This window comes from Choloepus didactylus, chromosome 5 (assembly GCF_015220235.1).
Source record: "Choloepus didactylus isolate mChoDid1 chromosome 5, mChoDid1.pri, whole genome shotgun sequence".
NCBI classification, from domain to species: Eukaryota; Metazoa; Chordata; class Mammalia; order Pilosa; family Megalonychidae; genus Choloepus; species Choloepus didactylus.
Genome location: NC_051311.1, coordinates 144,254,884 through 144,273,609, shown reverse-complemented (window position 1 = coordinate 144,273,609; position 18,726 = coordinate 144,254,884). Strand labels below are relative to the sequence as shown.

General features: G+C 40.3%; 1 protein-coding gene across 6 annotated transcripts in view; it reads right to left on the bottom strand.

Moving 5' to 3' along the window:
• Positions 1–18,726, bottom strand: part of BMPER (BMP binding endothelial regulator) — a 232,659-nt gene that overhangs the window by 64,440 nt on the left and 149,493 nt on the right. For 5 of the 6 annotated variants that reach the window (XM_037837052.1, XM_037837053.1, XM_037837056.1 and 2 more), the window contains one exon: positions 5,244–5,573. The exons of the other annotated variant lie outside the window; for it this stretch is intronic. In XM_037837052.1, the coding sequence (XP_037692980.1) occupies positions 5,244–5,573 (330 nt within the window). The remainder of the gene's footprint in view (positions 1–5,243; positions 5,574–18,726) is intronic. 6 annotated transcript variants of the gene reach the window in all.

Sequence of the window (18,726 nt, the reverse complement as noted above, 5' to 3'; positions counted from 1 at the left end):
GAAAGCCTTCTGGACCAAAAGGGAGAAGAGAAATGAAACAAAGTAAAGTTTCAGTGGCTGAGAGATTTCAAACGGAGTCAACAGGTCATTCTGGAGATTATTCTTATGCTTTATATAGACATCCCTTTTTAGTCTTTAGTGTATTAGATTAGCCAGAAGGAAATACCTAAAACTGTTGAACTGCAACCCAGCAGCCTTGTATAACTATACAGCTCATACGGTGTGACTGGGTGATTGTAAAAACCTTGTGGCTCACACTCCTTTTATCCAGGATATGGGAGTAGAAAAATGGGGACAAAAAAGTAAATGAATAATAGGGGGGATGAGGGAATGGGATGTTCTGAGTATTCTGTTTTACTTTTATTTTTTATTGTTATTCTATTTCTTCTTATTTTTTTTTTTTTTTTTGGAGTAATGAAAATGTCCAAAAATTGATTTTGGTAATGAATGCACAACTATATGACGATACTGTGAACAACTGATTGTACACTGTAGATGACTGGTATATGACTATATCTCATAAAATTGCAGGAAAAAATAAAAATATATAAAAAGTATTAAAAAAAAAGAAGTTGGGGCTGAGAGGTAGAGATGGGAAATGGGGAAGAAAGAGAGAGGATATAGATGGTTATGTCTGGATATGAAATTGGCATAAGGTAACATCAGAGTGATGTAAGATCTATAAGAAATATCCACAAGATTCTAAAACCAATATTTTCTAAGTTTGGACATGGTCCAAAAGGAGAGAAGGCTGGCCAAAGCAGCAACCCTGTTGAGTAGACAAACACTGTCACAAGAAAGACTTCTAAATCTTCTTCAGAGGGAAAGTGACTGGTAGAATAAACCAGTGCTTTAAAACTGGATTTCTCAAGATACAAGTGGAAAGGCCCAAATGGAAATCACTGTACAGTAAATGAAAGTAAAGGAAGAATTCTTAGACCAAGGCAAATGGTACAGAGACCTCTTGGTAGGGAGAAGAATCTGGGTTCAGAAAAGCAGATAAAATAGATTTGGATAAAGAAGCAAGAAGGAATCAAGTCTATCTTGGGAGTAGCTTTGTGAAGAGAAAATAGTGACATGGGACCAGGTGATCCATGAAGGGACACACAGCTGGCATGTTCCCTCTCTCCATACGGAGCTGATTTCCTGTATGGATTTAGTGAGAAGATGGTGTCACTCTAACACCAAGACTGTCAGATAAAATGATTTACATTTCTTCTCACTCATTATCTAACATATTGCCTGGCACATAGAATATGCTCAATAAATGACTGAACTACCCGTGAAATGCTGATACAGGGATTCTGTGAAACCAAAGCAACTGTGAATTTCATGGCAGTTAAGACATTGAAATAACCTTTTTTGGAAAAAAAAAAAAAAAAGACACATGAACTATAGATAATTTGTAATAAACTCTCTAAGGTATAGAAGAAACTTGGCCTTACAAGCCTGTAGACAGGCAGCTGCCCAGCAAGAAAAAGAAGGAAGAAAATCAATTCCATACAATACTCTTTAGAGCATAAGTCTGAAGTTTTTCCATGTTGCAAAATTTTCCAAACTGCAAATCTCAGTCCTAGACAGTAGGCAAATACTGTTCCTCAAAGTGCCTCAAATGGTTCAGAGTATGTACCCAAAGGAGTTCCAACAACATTCTGACAACGATATAATAAATGTGAGACATTGGACAATGCAGTTCATGGAGTTTCAACTCATAGCTCTTTCTTTACTGTGGATAGGTGGGCCATTCTTGGATAGATGTAAACTCTCTGCGTTTTTACTAAAACTTATTCGAAATTCTTGACACTTTATTCATAAAACATGATCCCCAAAGCAAGAGAATAATTTGTAATGCGCTCTCCTTTCTTCCTCCTTCTCTTGTTATGATTATATTAAGAGGGTTTTCAAAGACCAATCCTAGGCTTCACATTGTAGAGATTCAACTTATTCTCCCACAGATGCCTTTGCCTGTTGCTGTTAATTTACATTTGTACTTCCATGAATATTTTACCCTCTACATGGGTCGAATCTATGCAAAGTGGTTTATAGTAGTGAAAGATAAAAAAGAAATTAGTAAGTGGCAATTGAGGGAAATTCTCTTCCAAACAACATTTTAAATAGGCATCTTGTGAGATGAAAACATTGTGGAAGGATTTGAGTGACTGGCGATATTCCTTTCTGCAGCTGGGATGAGTTTCCCAATTCTCTGCATGGAAGATTGGGTAGAAATAACTGGCAGAGTCAGAAGGCTAAAGCTGAAGCATATGTCCCATCTGGAGATGCGAGCAGCAACCAGATTCCTTCCACAGTCGTGAAGGCCCTTCCAATTACCCCTTCCCGCCAGCGAGCGATTTACCAACTCCTTCTTCATCCTTCAATCATGTCACCCTGCTCCAGACTTGTAGATAGTTGTGTGTGTTTTGGTAGATGCTGTTCTTGTATTTTGTGATGGTGGTTTTGTTTTGCTTTGTTTGGTTTGGTCATCTTGGCTATTGCTATTGTTTACTTAAAGGAGAGGCAAGGTACAAAGTCTGTAGACATGCCATAGGGATATTTAAAAATAGATGGTTGTTCTGTTCAGATTTTTCACAAGAAAAACAGGATATATTCTCCAGGTTCATCAAGTGTAGAACGCTACCAGAAATGAAATACAAAGCCACGTTCCCACGTGTTAATGCTTTTAGGTGGATCTGACGTAACCCTTTCAGGTAGAGTTGATGAAATCAACAGATGGCAGAGAGGAAATATTTTTAAATGATTTGCTAAGTGCTGCGAGTTGGGGCAGGGATGGGTAGTGCTTTCCCAAGCTACTAAGCCTTGCTCTGCCCCCTCTGTACCAATCCCAGGTCTTATTAGGTAAACAGATACAGCTTAATTCTACCCAAGCTGCACAGCCACCTGTACTCCCTCATGAAATCCCAAGTCCATAAACCACAGGGACAAAGAGTCATTCTGCCCCGTTTCCCATCCTCCAGCTGCAGGCTTGATTTTAGCTATTTTGAAGAAACTACCCTTTGATCCTATGAGCTTATAAAATGAAAAACCTACAGAAGAAGAACTCTCAAAGGAAATACTGTGATATTCTAAATAGACAATCAATAGGTAATAAGAAGAAAATAACCTTCAGGGGTAATAGAAACAGATTGCTAAACTGGGGTGGAAAACGCTCTCGTCTGGACATGGAATTGTTTCATTCAAAGGATAACTGCAAAGCAAGTGACTGCCCAGAGGAATGTATTTCTCCCTTACGAAGCAGAAAGTGTGTGTAATTTGCGTGCTACAGTAAGTTATTCAGCTGGGTATTAAGAGAGCTACATAAACTACTTGCATCATGGTAAGAGAGATGGAAAAAAAAGGAGTTGTAAAACTTAGTTCAAGGCCTAAAATAGTTAAAATTGCCAATATAATTAGGGTATTCGTGATGTATTATCATTTTCTTAGCAACCCTGTCCTTCTGCTCATTTTTACAATGCAGAATCCTTACAAAAAATATATGTATTCCACAAGATTTTGCCAGCTGTGAGTGGAACAGTCTTGAACCTCTTAGGCTGTTAGCAATCTTTGACTTTCCAGAATCCCTTTGAGAATTGGGCTATGGTTGACTAATCATTTCTGTATCAGTAGAATCCACTGTGTTCAGCTGGCTTGCACACAGATAGGCAAGGGGCTTCTAATTAGTGCTGTATTTCACAGGGAGCCACAAACGGTTGCCTCCTTTAAAGGAATGAGCTGAGGCCTGCATTTACAGAGCTCTGTGTCTTTTGGATACAAGAACAGGTGTCTGAATTTTCTAAGCAAGGCTAATCCTTCTAAAGTTAAAGAAGTACCCCCTCTTTACATCTGCCACTTTAGAGGTGAAGAATGGGAATCTCCCCCTTCATAAATTATTCCAGTACATTAATTCTTATTCTTTTGCTGAAACCATGTTATACTCAAACTAAACACTCCTAGGCTCTTTGTGTTTGCTAAGCCAGCAATCCACAGGTGCAAATCAATTTATCAAAATAGATTTTGACTTGAGTTGAAACAACACGTATCTGAAGGTGCAGTATACAACAGGCTGCTGACTCTCTTCATTTCTCTGTAAGTCCCCAAAAAGTGTCTACTCTAGCCAATGTTTCCTTTTGAGTTTGAAAACTCTAAAGAAACTACGGCATGCTTTTGCACCATTAAATTCTAATCGTTGCAAAAAGTGAGCAATACACCAATTTCCTCCAAGCATCAAGCTTAAAGAAATAGCATATGCCAGGAGACTATGCAGCTCAGTATCCAATTGACAAACAATGTGTTAACTAAAGGCAACGTGAAAGGAACCATACATGAGCTAAAAAGCATGTAAATGAACTGAATTCATTGGGTGTTGATAGCTAAAGAATTGGGTTCTGTTCTTAAATGCCTCTTTTAGGTAGCATCTCATAGACAAGGAGAATTTGAGCCTTACTGGACTACTAAGAGGAACGGATCTATCCACAGGGTGGAAACACAGAACCAGGTGGGCCTCGGGCAACATGGGATGCTGAGATAGGGCCTTCAGTGTGAGCAAGCCAAGTGTTTTCTAGCAGAAGCCAACAGATGCTGTCATAGACTCAGTGACCATCCTCCCCAGCATCACCCGTGGAAAGGACTACTGGCGGCGCATGGTCCCCAGCACCTGGACTCCCAGCCACGGAATCCCCATCCCCACATGCATAGGACAACCCAGGGGGCAGGGCTACCCCTGGGCATACCAGGAGTCTGCAAGAGCAAGTCTTTCTGCTGTGGACATTTTGTTTCTTTCAAACATCACCAATAATAAACTGTTTACTTTCGAGAATCTCTCCCTCTTTTTGGGCAGATGCTAAGGAGGAAACATTCTCACAGATGGGAAACTGCACGTTACTGACTGTGAGCTGCGGGAGACAAAACAATTCTGAGCTGGACCTTAATGGCCTAAAATAGCAACAGAACACGAGCAAGAGGTTATTTGGAGAGCGTGACTGCTGTTTTTTAAATGAGGGTGGAAAGGCACTGGATGTCCACAGATTTGCAAGACCGGAGTGGCCGGTGTCCAGTTGCAGAGCTCCACGTTGTGCGGAATCCCTCAATGATTTGTTGCATCCTGGGGCTCTCCCTTTCCCTCAGGACCCGGATGAGGCAATGGAGGAGGCGGAGCCCCGTCTCTTGCGCCCTCTGACAAGAGGTGCCGCCCTGTGGGCTGGTTGAGGCAGAAGGGAAGAGCCAGAGGGAGGCGCTTCCGGAAGCCCCACCTGCTTTGGTGGTCACTTTCAAGAGGTAGCCGTCCAGGTCGATGTGAAACTGCGGCGCCTGGCAGGGCAGCGCCACGCGCGTGCCGTTCCACCGCACCGTGAGGTGCTGCTGGAGGCTGACCGTGCTTCTGCCCATCACCAGGTCCACGGACTTGGTCCAGGAGAAGGAGCGGGTCCTGCGGGCGTCGTTCTTCACCAGCACCTGAAAGGGCGAGGCAGGGGAGGAGCAGTCTTTTGTCAAAACGTACTGACACGTTCCCTGAAAGTTAAATGTCCGTCCGTCAAAAGTGTTGTAGTGGGGATCTCCGAATACCGTGCAAACGCCGGGCTCTGCGGGTGAGTGAGAGACAAAAGCAGGGTCATAAACCAAGCGAAGGACTCAAAGAGACACCAGGGGTCCCTGCCAGACATGGAAGGGCCCTTAGCAGAGGCGCACTAAGGGAAATTTAAAAAATATAAATTTTGTTTGGTTGTTTTAAAAGTTTGTGCCAAACCTCATTGAACATGTAATACTTCTGGTGCTTTTACACTTAAAAGTTATTTATAACACTTCTGACTTTTTAAAGCATTCTATTTTGTAGCCTTGATGTGCTTCTATAGTCCTCATGTAAAGGATGAAGAAATTGAACTAGGATAATTTTATAAACAGAACTGATCTAACTTCATTAGCCACATAAACAACACAAAAATAAAAAGCAGCAACATAAATGATTATATACCATAACATTAACATTTCCATTTAACTAAAAAAAAAATTAGAAACAGATGGCATTCTAAATGTTACTCATCTATTTTTAGTTTTAAGGTTTTAAAGAAAATTATTGTGAACATTCACATATTTACTAAAGACAAACAGAATCACCAAATATACATGTTAAATACCATCAAGAACCAAAGAATTGATCAAATTAATGCTGACAGGTAATCTTTACATGCCTTCCAGAAGCACAACGTTCCTATACTTTGATCTGTATACCCAAATCTAAAGTTGGATAAAAAGAAATGGTTCCTTTTTTAAACATGGATTGACACTGATTTATTTTCCGTGTGAAGATATTTTATCTGTTTTCAAGGAGGCATGAAGCAACCAGGAAATAAGGAAATCATTTCAAGAAATTAGCCCAAATGATGAAGGTACTGTAATAAGAAGAACAATTTCCAGTCAACACCAGAACAAGTTGAGAATATGAGAATACCACATTAAATAATTACTCTAAATATTTAAGGGGAGGATTAAGAGTCAAGACAGAGGAAGGATGTGCCAACTGATGTGACAGGACTAATGGGACCCAAGGCAGACATTTGCTTTTAATTTCTAAAGTGTTTGGAGAGCAACGCTGTTTTATGTTCTGGTAAATTATGTCACTTCATATGTCAATTACATGTGACTCCATACAAATAACATCTATTTGGAAGTTGATAAATTAATGATTTGTTCTAAATTACTTTTCTTTGTGGATATGTAGGATACTTAAAAGGAAAGGGATAGTTTTGGCATGTAGGATACTTTCAAGCGACTAATACTTTAAAAAATATTTCAAAAGTCTGCTTGGGAGAGGAGGATGAAGAAGTGGATCAGGAGATGATCTTTGGAAGCGCAGCCACAATATTGGATTCCACCAGCCATTTCCGTTCCTTTCTTGTACTGTCCTTGGTTGTTTTCACCGAGTGGCCTGAATTTTACCCCAGTTTTGTTGTTTCCCATTGTACCCCACCCCACCTCCTGATCCTGTACCCCCTCAAATTGTGCTACCATCTATACGACTATCCTTTTCTCCATGTAATTACATCCAACCTTTTCTCCATGTAATTACTTTTGAAATTGTCCTCTCACCCATTTTCCTCACATACTGATGGAATCTCTCACTGGCATGAAAATGTTGCTTTTTGGTTGTTAGGGAGCAGGGCAGATTTTTCAGACAACCCAGGTAGCATCAGGAGAATTATAGTTCAGAGTTAATTCTACCAAGTGCCACAAAAAGAATGAATTTTAGCCCGACTACTAGATGCCCCAAATTATAGAGAAGGGCGTTCAGGGTTCTTTGTACTCCACCTACTCAGCAAGAAAACCCAGAACCAGCCAAAGCATTTGAGCGTTCAAGCTCGTATCAGTGGACCTCAGCTGGGGAGGCCACGGCCTTCCCCAAGGGGCTGACATCACCTTCCCTGCCCAGAGGCTGCACTGGCAACACTTCCCCTGCACCAGGGACAACACACAGCTTCCCCGGATGTTCTGACAGCCATTTGCATCAAAAGACCTCATTAATAAAAACAGTAGTAGCTCACAGTTACCGAGAATTCACTACCTGCCCCAGCACTGCTCTACATGCCTAATGATCACGGATACCTCATAAGAAAATGGATATTTAGGTTGTTCCCTAACATTAAACAAGGAGCTAAGCACTTTGTAGTAGATCCATAAAATGAACTGTTATTCAGTCACTTTAAAAAGTTATGAATAATTTGAATGACTAAGGAAATGCTTATGGCAGTTTCAGTGAAAAACAGGAGGCAATATTTTAAGTACAGGATAACCTTAGCTATAATAAAATAAACACATACACACACACATACACACACCAAAATTTGTAAAGAGTGGTTATTTCTCGGTGGCAAAACCATGAGTGATACTTTTTTCTTCCTAATGCTTTTCTGCTTATTTTTGTTTTTGTTTTGTTTTGTTTTGTTTTGTTTTCTTTGTAAAGGCAAAATGTGCATACTTGAAGATAGGCTCAATTAAGCGACAAGCAAATCCTCCAAGAAGCAGCAGAAAATATACTGCCTAGAGTTGCCCAGGGGAAGACTGAGCTTGCTCAAGGCTGAGCGGGAAGCAATGAAGGGCTTCCAGGGAGATGCCGGGCAAGGGAAATCTCTGTGAGAAAAGATATTTTTCAAGAGGGCCTCACTTTGGGGAGACAGGGGATTGGAGATCGGGGAGATTTTCCTGTGTGACAGCAGTACAGAAGAGGCCAACAAAATTTCATAACCAGGAAGATGCCTGAGAATTATGTGTTGCACTGAGGGCCATTTGTATCACAAGCTGAAATCATTGTGAAGCCTTGGCTCCCTTTCCTGGCAACTCAAGGTCTCTATGCCAGATCCCCAGGAGCAAGGAACACGTGCACCGGAGAACGACTGAAAGTGAGGGCCTCAGGGCTGCACAAATCTGCTGAGCTGAAAAAGAAAGACGCTAAAGGAACACTTAGGGGACAAAAATGAACATTAGATCCTCATCTATTTTTTTCCTCCAGTACATTCAGTGAAAAGAGCTGCAGTTCAAGATGTCCTCCTCTTCTGGATTGCTCCGAGTGATGGGACACCAAACAGATCATTCCCACCAAAAGTATCTGAATACGTGTAAGTTGGAAGATAGGGGGAAAATGGCAGTTTACCAGTGGTGGTACTTTTTATGGTTGTCCTTTAAATCAAGTTCTTTTCTAAGTTTTTGCTTTAAATATATGTACACAAACATATAGGCATAGAAGAAAATATTAGAATTGCATAAACTCAAATACTAACAGCATTTTATTTTTCTTTTAGGTAACGGAATTGTGTGTTATATTTATTTCCCTAGTTTTTGCTAATGTGTATTTACATTATTATTTCATTATTTATAATGATTATTTCAGAACAAGAATATTTCAAATAATTAAAAATACTGAATTAAAACATAACATTTTGATGTTGTGCATTTTAATTAGATTGTAATGAAAAATAAAAGAGCCATGCTATCTCCTAAAACACAGTTCCACTGCTTTTCTCTTAACCTCATCAGGCACATTTACTTCTGCCATGGGTATATTTATTGGAATGAAATACCTTTCTTCAGAGAGCAGTGACCATTCTCAATACATCCTTCCAAGAAAATTAAGGGAAAAGTATACAACTCCACGTTATAAGGAAGAAAATAAGAAAAATGGAGCGGACCCTAAACTAGACCCCTCCAAAAATAACACTTTGAAAACATAAAAAGTGACTTTCATCCTCAATCCATCACTTCCTTAAGGAGAAAGTTCCCCCCAACTCCTCACACCACACGAATCAGTATCTTTCACAAGTGGTGTCCTAATTACAAGGAAGCCCATCGAACACAACGCACAGCTTTGCTCACTTCTCAGCACAAATTGCAGGGAACAAGCCCCGTGGGTCCCTGGAGCACTGCGCTGTGCACTGGCTCCTGGGAACCCTTGATGAGAAGGGTTTGGATGATGCCAAGTTTGAACAAGGAAAGGCTGGGATTAGAAACCTTCTTACACTTTTTTGTCTAGGCTCTACCTAAATGGTGATGGAAGCCTCTAGTACAAAAAGGCTGAGCCGCAACCCAGCAGGAACTGAATTTCTCACACTCAGAGGCTCCGACTTGCACATAGGATCTCACCATGAGCCGTTGTCCACACGAGACCTGTGGGCCAGGAGATACTCCAGCCGGTGGCACCTGCATTCCTCTAACACTTTCCCTCCTTAGCTTCTTAATTCAAGAATTAATCTAACTTTACAGTGTGTGAGGGGCATGTGGGAGTGAGCGGGTCTCTTTCCACCTATCCAAAATCCACCAAAAATACTTACAAACCAATATGTGAAAAACTGATCTTTTTAAAAAGTTGAATAGGCATACCACTGAAATTATAGATTTCCTTTCCCATAACCCCATACGTTCACCAACTTTAAACATAAGAGCAAGCAAAGGAAGTGGTTCCTAATGTCAAATTCCAGATCTAATCTAAAATAAATCTAAGCCCCAAAGCTACGACTGACATTCCAGGGCATCTCCAATTTAGCCTGTGCTTCCCCACCTCTCTCCTTCGCTTCTGCTGTGACCTGTGCCTGCCCAGCACCTCACAGTCCATGGTAAACGGTGATCCTTCTGGCCCTGACACAAACGCCAACTCCCCCACACCAACTTCCCTGACGCCTCAGTCCACATCATTTCCCTTTCCTCTAAATTCCAAAAGCAAAACGGACCCATAGCTCAGGTTTCTAGGATAGTCCTAATCTCAAATACTCTATCCTGTAGTCACACTATTGTTTTCAGTGGTTGGGACAAAAGTAAGGTTCCCAAATCCATGGCACACTATGATCTATCACTTACTATCCAAGTTTATACCTATAATTTACTAACTCCTACACCAGGCTTTCAACTCCTTACATGTAAAGTGCCTAGCACACTGCCTTATGTATAGGAGGATTTTAATAACTGGATTCATATTTGCATTACTAATTGCAGTGCCTGGTATAATACATAGCAGGTATCAATAAATATTTGTTGAATTAATTAATTAAATAATATATTTTGATAGGAAAAAATAAGCTGCCCACAAAGATCTTACTAAAGTAAGTAAAGTCTGGTATATGGCCGGCAATAAACAGAATTTGGCTTATTTGATTAATTAATTCTCTCTGAACAAAGGGATTATTGGGGAAAAAATCTGAAAAGTCAAGGAATATTTTGAGGAAACTATGCCTGGTGCCAAGAAATCTACTTGAGAAATTAAAATTCATGAACTAGGACATTTGCTTTGGCAGCAAATTTCTTTCCCCTCTCTGGAAGTCTGATTTCTTCATCAAATAAAGATAGGCTACCCCATGGAAACGTATCATCAAAATCAGAACAACATGTAGAAAGAGCTTAGCTCTAATTCCTAATATGACTAAGGGTGAGCAAAAGACTAATGGTCCCCCAACGATGTCTATGTCCTAATCCCCCAAAACTATGAATATATTACCTTACATGGCAAAGGAGAAATAAGACTGTAGAGGGAATTAAGATTGCCAATCAGATGACCTTGAGATAGGGAGATTATCCTGGATTGTCCAGGTGGGTCCAATGTAATCGCAGGGTCCTTATAAGTAGAGGAGGTAGCAAGAAGGTGTCAGGGTGCTGCAGTGTACGACAGACTCAACCTGCCATTGCTGGCTTTGAAGATGGGGTATGGGGCCATGAGAAGCTGGAAAAGGTAAGGAAATGACTTCCTCTCTACAGCCTCCAGAAAGCCAATACCTTTACTTTAGCCCATTGAAACCCATTTCAGATTTCTGACCTCCAGAGCTGTAAGATAAAAATATGTGTTATTTTAAGTCAGTATGTTTGTGGTAATCTGTTACAGCAGCAATAGGGAAACATGATTGTCAAGTTTATGTGTCCACTTGGCCAGATTACGGTGTCCAACAGTTTGGTCAAGCCAGCACTGGCCTGATTGCTACTGTGAGGATATTTCATGGATTTAAATCATCAGTAAGTCGATTGCATCTATGGCTGATTTCATCTGCAATCAACTAAGAAGACTGCTTTCAACAATGAGAGGAAACGTCATCCAATGAGTTGAGGCCTTAAAGCAAGAACCGATGATTTCAGCAGTTACAAAGAGGAATTTCCATCTCTACTTCTGCCAGACAGCTTCTCCTGGGGAATTCATCAAAACCTTCATCAGAGTTTCCTGCTTATGGCCTGCCCTACAGAATTTGAACTTGTCCATCTCCACAAACATGTGAGCCAATTCCTATGATAAATCTCATAATATTTACATTATATATATATACATATATGTATATATCCTGTCCATTCTGTTTCCATGACTAATACAGGAACTAATATACTTAGCAACAACCAAGGTGAGCCAGTCAACAGGGAAAATAAAAGACATAGATGTCACTAATGCAAATAGTAGGAACTATGTATAAACTATCTAGTTTATGTCAGGGATCATGCCAGATGATTTTCATATTTCCTTTAATCCTCACTATTTCTCTGCACATAGTTTACTATTACCCCAATTTCATAGCAATGAATTTGGAGAGGTTATAGGTTATCATGTTGCCCATTGCCACTCAGCCATTAACAGAAGAGACAGAGTCCAGTCCAGTCTCTGTGGCTTCAAGGCCAGTGCCTTCCTCACTGTGACTCAAGGCTCCAACTTACAGTCTATATCACAGCCTCCTAAACAGTTGCGATTGTTAAATCATTGGGATCACAAAGCTCTTTGAGAATATGAAGAAATATGTGTACACTCTTCTCCCCAAATGAGTACATCCACTCAAATTTAGAGGTTCATAGACACCATGTCCCAAGACTGATTAATGACTTCCCAGAAGTTTGTGAACCTCAGATGAAGGACACCTTATCTGGAAGTATTCTAGAACTATATTATATAATTTTCTTATTGAATGTGTTTATATTTCATCTCCCCAACTAGATTACAAATTGCTGAGTGCAAGATCCGTATCAGCCTTTTATCCATGTCCCCCAGAGCACCTTTCATAATTCTTTAAAACCAAAGTTGCTATTTATCAATTAAGAGAACTGTGTGCCTGAGATGAAGAGATGGGATTTCACATCTCCAAGTCTACCTAGCTTCCAACTAAAAACCTATCTTAGAGCTTTGCAGACATTGAACATGTTACTTTGCACAGCATCCTGGGGTTGAATCCTGGTACTTTCACTACTGTCCACAAAAAATCATGCACATATTTACCAACTTAACTTCAGTTTGTTCACCTGTAACATGGGTCTAAGAACAGCTACCTTGCAGGGTGATTATAAAAATAGAGATAGCATTGTCAAGATGCCAAGAGCATAATAGATGTTCAGAGATTAGTCATTTTAGTGAATAGATATCTGTTACTGGCTAAAATAAGGTTGAGTAAAGCTATAACAGACCTATAAAATGAAGACATGGAGCTGGAATGGAGTAAGCCTTCTAGGCCCAAAGAACAGTATTCATAAAGTCAAAGACATAGGAAATAACTCAGCATGCATATGAAGAACAGGAGGCCAGTCTGGCCAGAGGGGAGAGTTGCTTTGTGGATGTGAGACACCCAAGTTGTATAAATAAACTAGCCTGGTATTTATTGCCAGCCTGAGAAGTTTAAATGTATTCCAAAGAACCAACATTTCTTAACGTGTTTCCTATGAAACATCAATCCTGCCTGTTGCTCTGCCAAAATAAGTAGAAAATAAAAAAGCTCTGCAGCTCAAATTAGTTTAGGAGGTTCTTTATACTACATCACCCTCTTGAAAGTTTACCATGCACACTGGCATATGAAGGGCTCGGAGATCCTGCAGTAAGGAAACATATTTAAGTTTGCTTGACCCAGCATTTCCCTAGCATATTTAATCATAGATCTTTGTTTTGAAAATATTACTTATTTCTATCCCTCAGCACTAGTGTTCTATAAAAAAAAATTTTGGCAAACCAGAGAGGGAAGCTGGTGTAGGTCCTCACTGAAGCCAAGTTTGGGTTTCGACAGTGGCAGACAGAAAGGGCTGACGGAGAAAAGGCAAAGGTTAGCTACAGGCAATAGGACAAGGGTTTGGCTGCCACAAACATGGAAAGGAAATCATTAGAAAAACAACACGAACAGACCATCAACCAGCCTTGATGACTGATTAGGAACATGGGAGAGAAATGCCAAAAGTATGAGAAATAACGTTAAGGCTCAAAACCCGTGCAGCTGGAGTAACAGAGGTGCCAGAATTCAGTCAACAAAGACAGGTTGGAAGCAGTTGTTAACTTCTCCATCCAACTCCCGACCCAGATAATTTGGGGGAAACAAAGGTAGCATCTGTTAATAAAATTCAAATGCAGTACTCAGAAAGAAGAATGTGGTCTCCCACAAGATCAGAAGTTGAGATCTAGCATATTAGCATCTTGCCAAGAAGTGACATGTTAAGGACCTTGAAGACTGGAGGAATCTGAAGCAAGAATGAGTGGATAACTACAGAGGGCGTGCCTTGGAGGTGGGGTGGGGGGCTCCTCTGATGAAAAGACCACAAATAAAAGAATAGACAAGTTTCCTAGAGACATAGGAAAGGGCCCAGGAGAAGAGTAGAGGCAATCCAGAAGGGAATTGATACATGGAGAAAGAATTATAGCACATTCAAAAACATGCACTTCACTTAAAGAGAAATACATAGTGAAGCTAATGAGTCATTTCTCTATGTTAGCAGTAAGGGTAGAACAAAGGGGATTGTAACCCAAGAGACTGACCTCATTGATGCAGATAAGTTTTAACAAGATGAGCAAATGTAACTGCCTTCAAATAGAAGCCCTTAGTCATGTATAAAAGAAAGGAATTGGCAAACCTCATATACATCCTCCAAAATAAATAAAAATGTAATCAGTAGAGAACACAGAATAGTGCTTAAAAGTTTGGGTCTTGAAGTCTTTTGGAGTAGGGTAAGAATCCTAGCTTTATCTCATATTATCTGACTTCACATTGTCTAATTTCTCTGACCTGCAGATTCTTCATTTGTGTAATACAAAATAGCAAATTTAGCTTCTACTTCATGGAGTCACCGTGAGAATTAAATGGCAGAACACATGGAGAACATTTATCCTGATGCCTGATACAGAGCTATATTCCATAAATCATGCTAGTAATAGGAGCAATTGTAGTGGCAGCAGTGGTAGCAATTTTTGTTGTTCTTATTTTGCTCACAGGGAATATGATTTCCAGAGAGGAATAAATCTGCCTCAGCTTTGCATACAGTAATGTATAATTTATTAAACCGTATTTTCCACACAGTATATTTTACAGTCTCAGACTTTGCAGTTCGTACTGTATTGTTTGTTTTATCACTTAGCTGTACTTTAGTTGTAGCATCACTAAGGGGTTTTGGTCACAATATCCTTAGTCAAAGCTGGGCACGCGTATCTTTCTCTAGATTCAAGAAAATAGCCTTGTCTACAATGTAACAGATGTTTAATAATGAACTTAAACATCACTTTCTGTACAAAATACATCCTTTCTAAGAAAATGACTTTTAATCGAACAATTTAATAATGGCACATCTATATTAAAAAATAACTTTCCCAAATAAAGGCCATATAATGTAACAGAACAGGAGATCAAAAAATGCAGGTTCTCATCTCAGCTTGGACAGTTAGTCCTACCTTGGGCCTCTGAGAAGTGGCAGGGCTGATCTCACAGTTAAAAAATTCTTATAAAATTCTGTTATTCTGAAATGGTGATGAGCTTGAGCAACAGAGCAACAATGCTCTTTCATACTCTTGGTGGAAATTATAGAGAGAGTTATTTGAAGTTTAAATCAATATATTTTTATGCTGTAAGTTAAAAAAAAAAATGGGGATCTTCATTTTCCCTTGGAAATACCCCAAACATGAGTTTACGGAGGGGTAGGGCATAACTGGGAAAAATGAGGGGCATTGAAAACCAAGCCAGTTTGATTTTTTGTTGAGCTCAGAGCATTCCAACCACCACCGTTGGGTACCTAAGCAGAAGGCTATTGCTCCCCTGTAGAGAAAAGGATGGACACTTGAATTTCCATTTCTCCCAGGGGAGGGTGGGGAGGGATGCTCTGCAAATGGGGGACCTCTCTAACTGCCTTCTCCAGTCTTCAATTTCTAAGAGTAGTAACGGTTCCAGACTTCTCTTCCCCTTCCTATCTGCACATGGTTATCAAATGGTAGAAAGGACTAGGAATCCAAAGGCAGTTACTCCAGCTCTGGCTCTGGGCCTGATGCCTGTGGGAACTCAGGCTCCACCACCATCCTGGCACCCTTCCTAACCACTAAGCCTTGGTTCCCTCAGTTATAAAAAGGAGCTAATAACATTCCTTGACCCCTAAGATTGCTGTGAGCATCAGATGACGTCAAAAGAGATAACTCATGACGGTGTTTAGGCACATAGCAGGTGCTAAATAAATGTTAGCTGCTGCTGCTATTTCTGCTGCTATTATTACCATTAATTTTTATGAGGATGGTGATGATTATTGTTAACCAAACAGTCAGAATCTATCGTGTACTAACTCCCTGTAGCAACTGACAGCACGTAGTGGATAAAAGATGGCCCCTAAAAACTTTAGTGTCCCCCTTTAATTCTGCACCAATGCACAACCAGAAAATTTAAAGTAACAGAATCCCTTACTTACAACAGAACAGCAAATGAAACAGAAAACAAACTCATTTCCTCACACTCCAACTAATGCTGCCCCTGCCCCTGTGGGATTTTCTAGACACCACGGGTGGTGCTGCTGGATTTTATTTGCCACCCCTGTCCACTGGTTGGGACCTTGAGAGCTGTGACAAACCCAACTCCAAATGTTCAAGCAAAAAATTTCTGTGGCCACTAGCTTAACACTTCCTGGGCAGGTTTAAAGTCAACACCACAAACTCTTATTCTACAAGCATCTCCAGCTCTGGTTTCAAATTTCCTTGCTTTCTTGAATTAAGGGTAGATTCTTGGTGTCAAGGGACCTGGAGTTGCTTACAGTCTTAGAGGCCAGAAGCCTTGCTCAAATGTAGAATTACTAATTTGCAGAACCTGTGTCAGTGGAGATTGCTCATAAAATGGGCCTCAGAGTCAGTAACTGTTTTATTTATGTTTTTTTTTTCCAGAGGAATAATGAAATTGTTGTTGCATCCTCCGTCCTACAGCTACTCTCTTTAATTGGCGGTACCTGCAGGCCTGCCAGGGGGCTTCCATAAGATGTGCCAAAACCAGCCAGGGCAGCGTGGCGTGGCAGGTGCAGGCAGAAGGCAGGGCCCCTTCGAGAACAACTCACCAACACGATGTGCTTGCAGCTGGAAACTAACCCTCTGAGGGGTTTAAAAAGTCACCTGACATCTGCGAGCTTCCTTGCACCCCAAGTTGCTGAAATTTGATACTTCCTATTATTTGCAGGTCATGTAGTTGGGGTTATTTCAATTAAATGCACATCTGTGCTTGGTATATCCTACAGCGTCAGTGTTATATAATTGTGGGCTTTCAGTTTGGGGTTGGGATTCTGATGGTTAGGATCCAATGTCGCTACGGCACAGCTTAATGAATCTATGAGACAGGGGTTGGGGATCCACAAAGGCTGCTATTTGTTGCCACTGGTGTTGTAGACGGTTAAGAGATTAAATTCTCTCACATGCTCAGTCTCTCTCTTTCTCTCTCTTTCTCTCTCTTGCTCTCTGTCTCTCTCCCACTCTCACACACACACACATGCACATCATCAGTGAGAACTTTGACACTATATTATTTCCATGGGCCCTGAAAACAGACATTCTGCCAAGAAAGATTTTATCTTATTCAGGTCTCTGTTGGGTGGTTAGGTCAAGATTGCACCTACTACTCCGGCACGCAGTGAAATATCATTTCACATAAACCGAGTGCTAAATGCACAACAGACAAGTGGCATTCTTGGCACCTAACTCCGGGTCACGTGATGCCCAGCCCAGGCAAAGCTAGACTCGCTTTAGGCTATAGCCTCATACTTTGGCAAGAAACAGCACTTGTGTGAAAGTTTTATAAAGTTTATTTAGTTCACTTCAAATATTTTATTTTAAATAAATCGTCCAAACCAAATTTAATTCTTTTGAGTTGGAAAGCAGGGAAGAAAGAGAAAATGCCCCATGTTATTAAAAGACAGACATGCTCCTTACTCATCCTTCAGGTCTGATTTTAAGGGAATTTTCTCTGGTTGGGAAAGAATCATCCCCACCCTTTCACACCAACCCTGAAAATACTCCTCATACACACACATACCCAGACACTCAATTGCTAATATTTAGACTGCCCTACTATAGGGTTATACCTACTTTATACCTCAATTATTATTGCTACCTACGTACTTAGTAAGTAACTTAGAATTCGAAGTTACCATTATCACTGACTATTCCAAAGAGAGGGCTATAAAAATGTTCTACACATTTACTCCAAATTTTATCTTTGCTGCTATTCGCAGAAGTCTGAGAGTCTCCAAACAGTATGTAGACAAGAATAAATATAACCAAGAAAACAGAATTCTGTGGGATTTCAGAAACAGACAATGCAATTTCACTATTGATGAAAATAATGCAACACTCATTTAACAGTTACAGGTAATCAAATACATTTTAGAGTATTTGAGACTTTAATCAATCCATTTCATTTATGTATGTCTACATGTACATATGTACATGTGTTTATATCTATCCTTGCCTCTTTCTCAGGACAGGCAGTAACTTACAGGGATACAAGCAAAAGGATTCAAAACATATAAGGATAAATGTATAAGATGAATTCAAGTGTGAGCATATTACTCAAAACTTATCACTCAGAAGCAGAATGCATCTTTATTTTTAGCTTCCTAGCAACTAAAGCAAAGACGCAGACTTTTAATCAATCGAGATATATTTATGCTTATGCCTGTATAATTTTGGAGGGATAGGATTGGGAGAACGAGAATACAGAAACACTGTCAATTAAACCCAGAGATTCTAGTCTGCCATTTTTAACATTAGCAGCAGGGTCACCTCACTTTACCGTCCTACTTCATCTATTCACCAGCACTGAGAGTAAGCTATCGTTACAAGTACCATATGCATTTGTTTCTGCATCTATTCATGCCATTACCTCTGTCTGGAGGTTTCAGTACCAGTGGTTCTCTACCAGAGGTGATTTCACCCCATAAGAGGACATTGGTAATGTTGGAGATATTTTGGTTGTCACAACTGGGGGATGGAGGTAGGATGCTGTTGGCATCTAGCAGTAGTGGCCA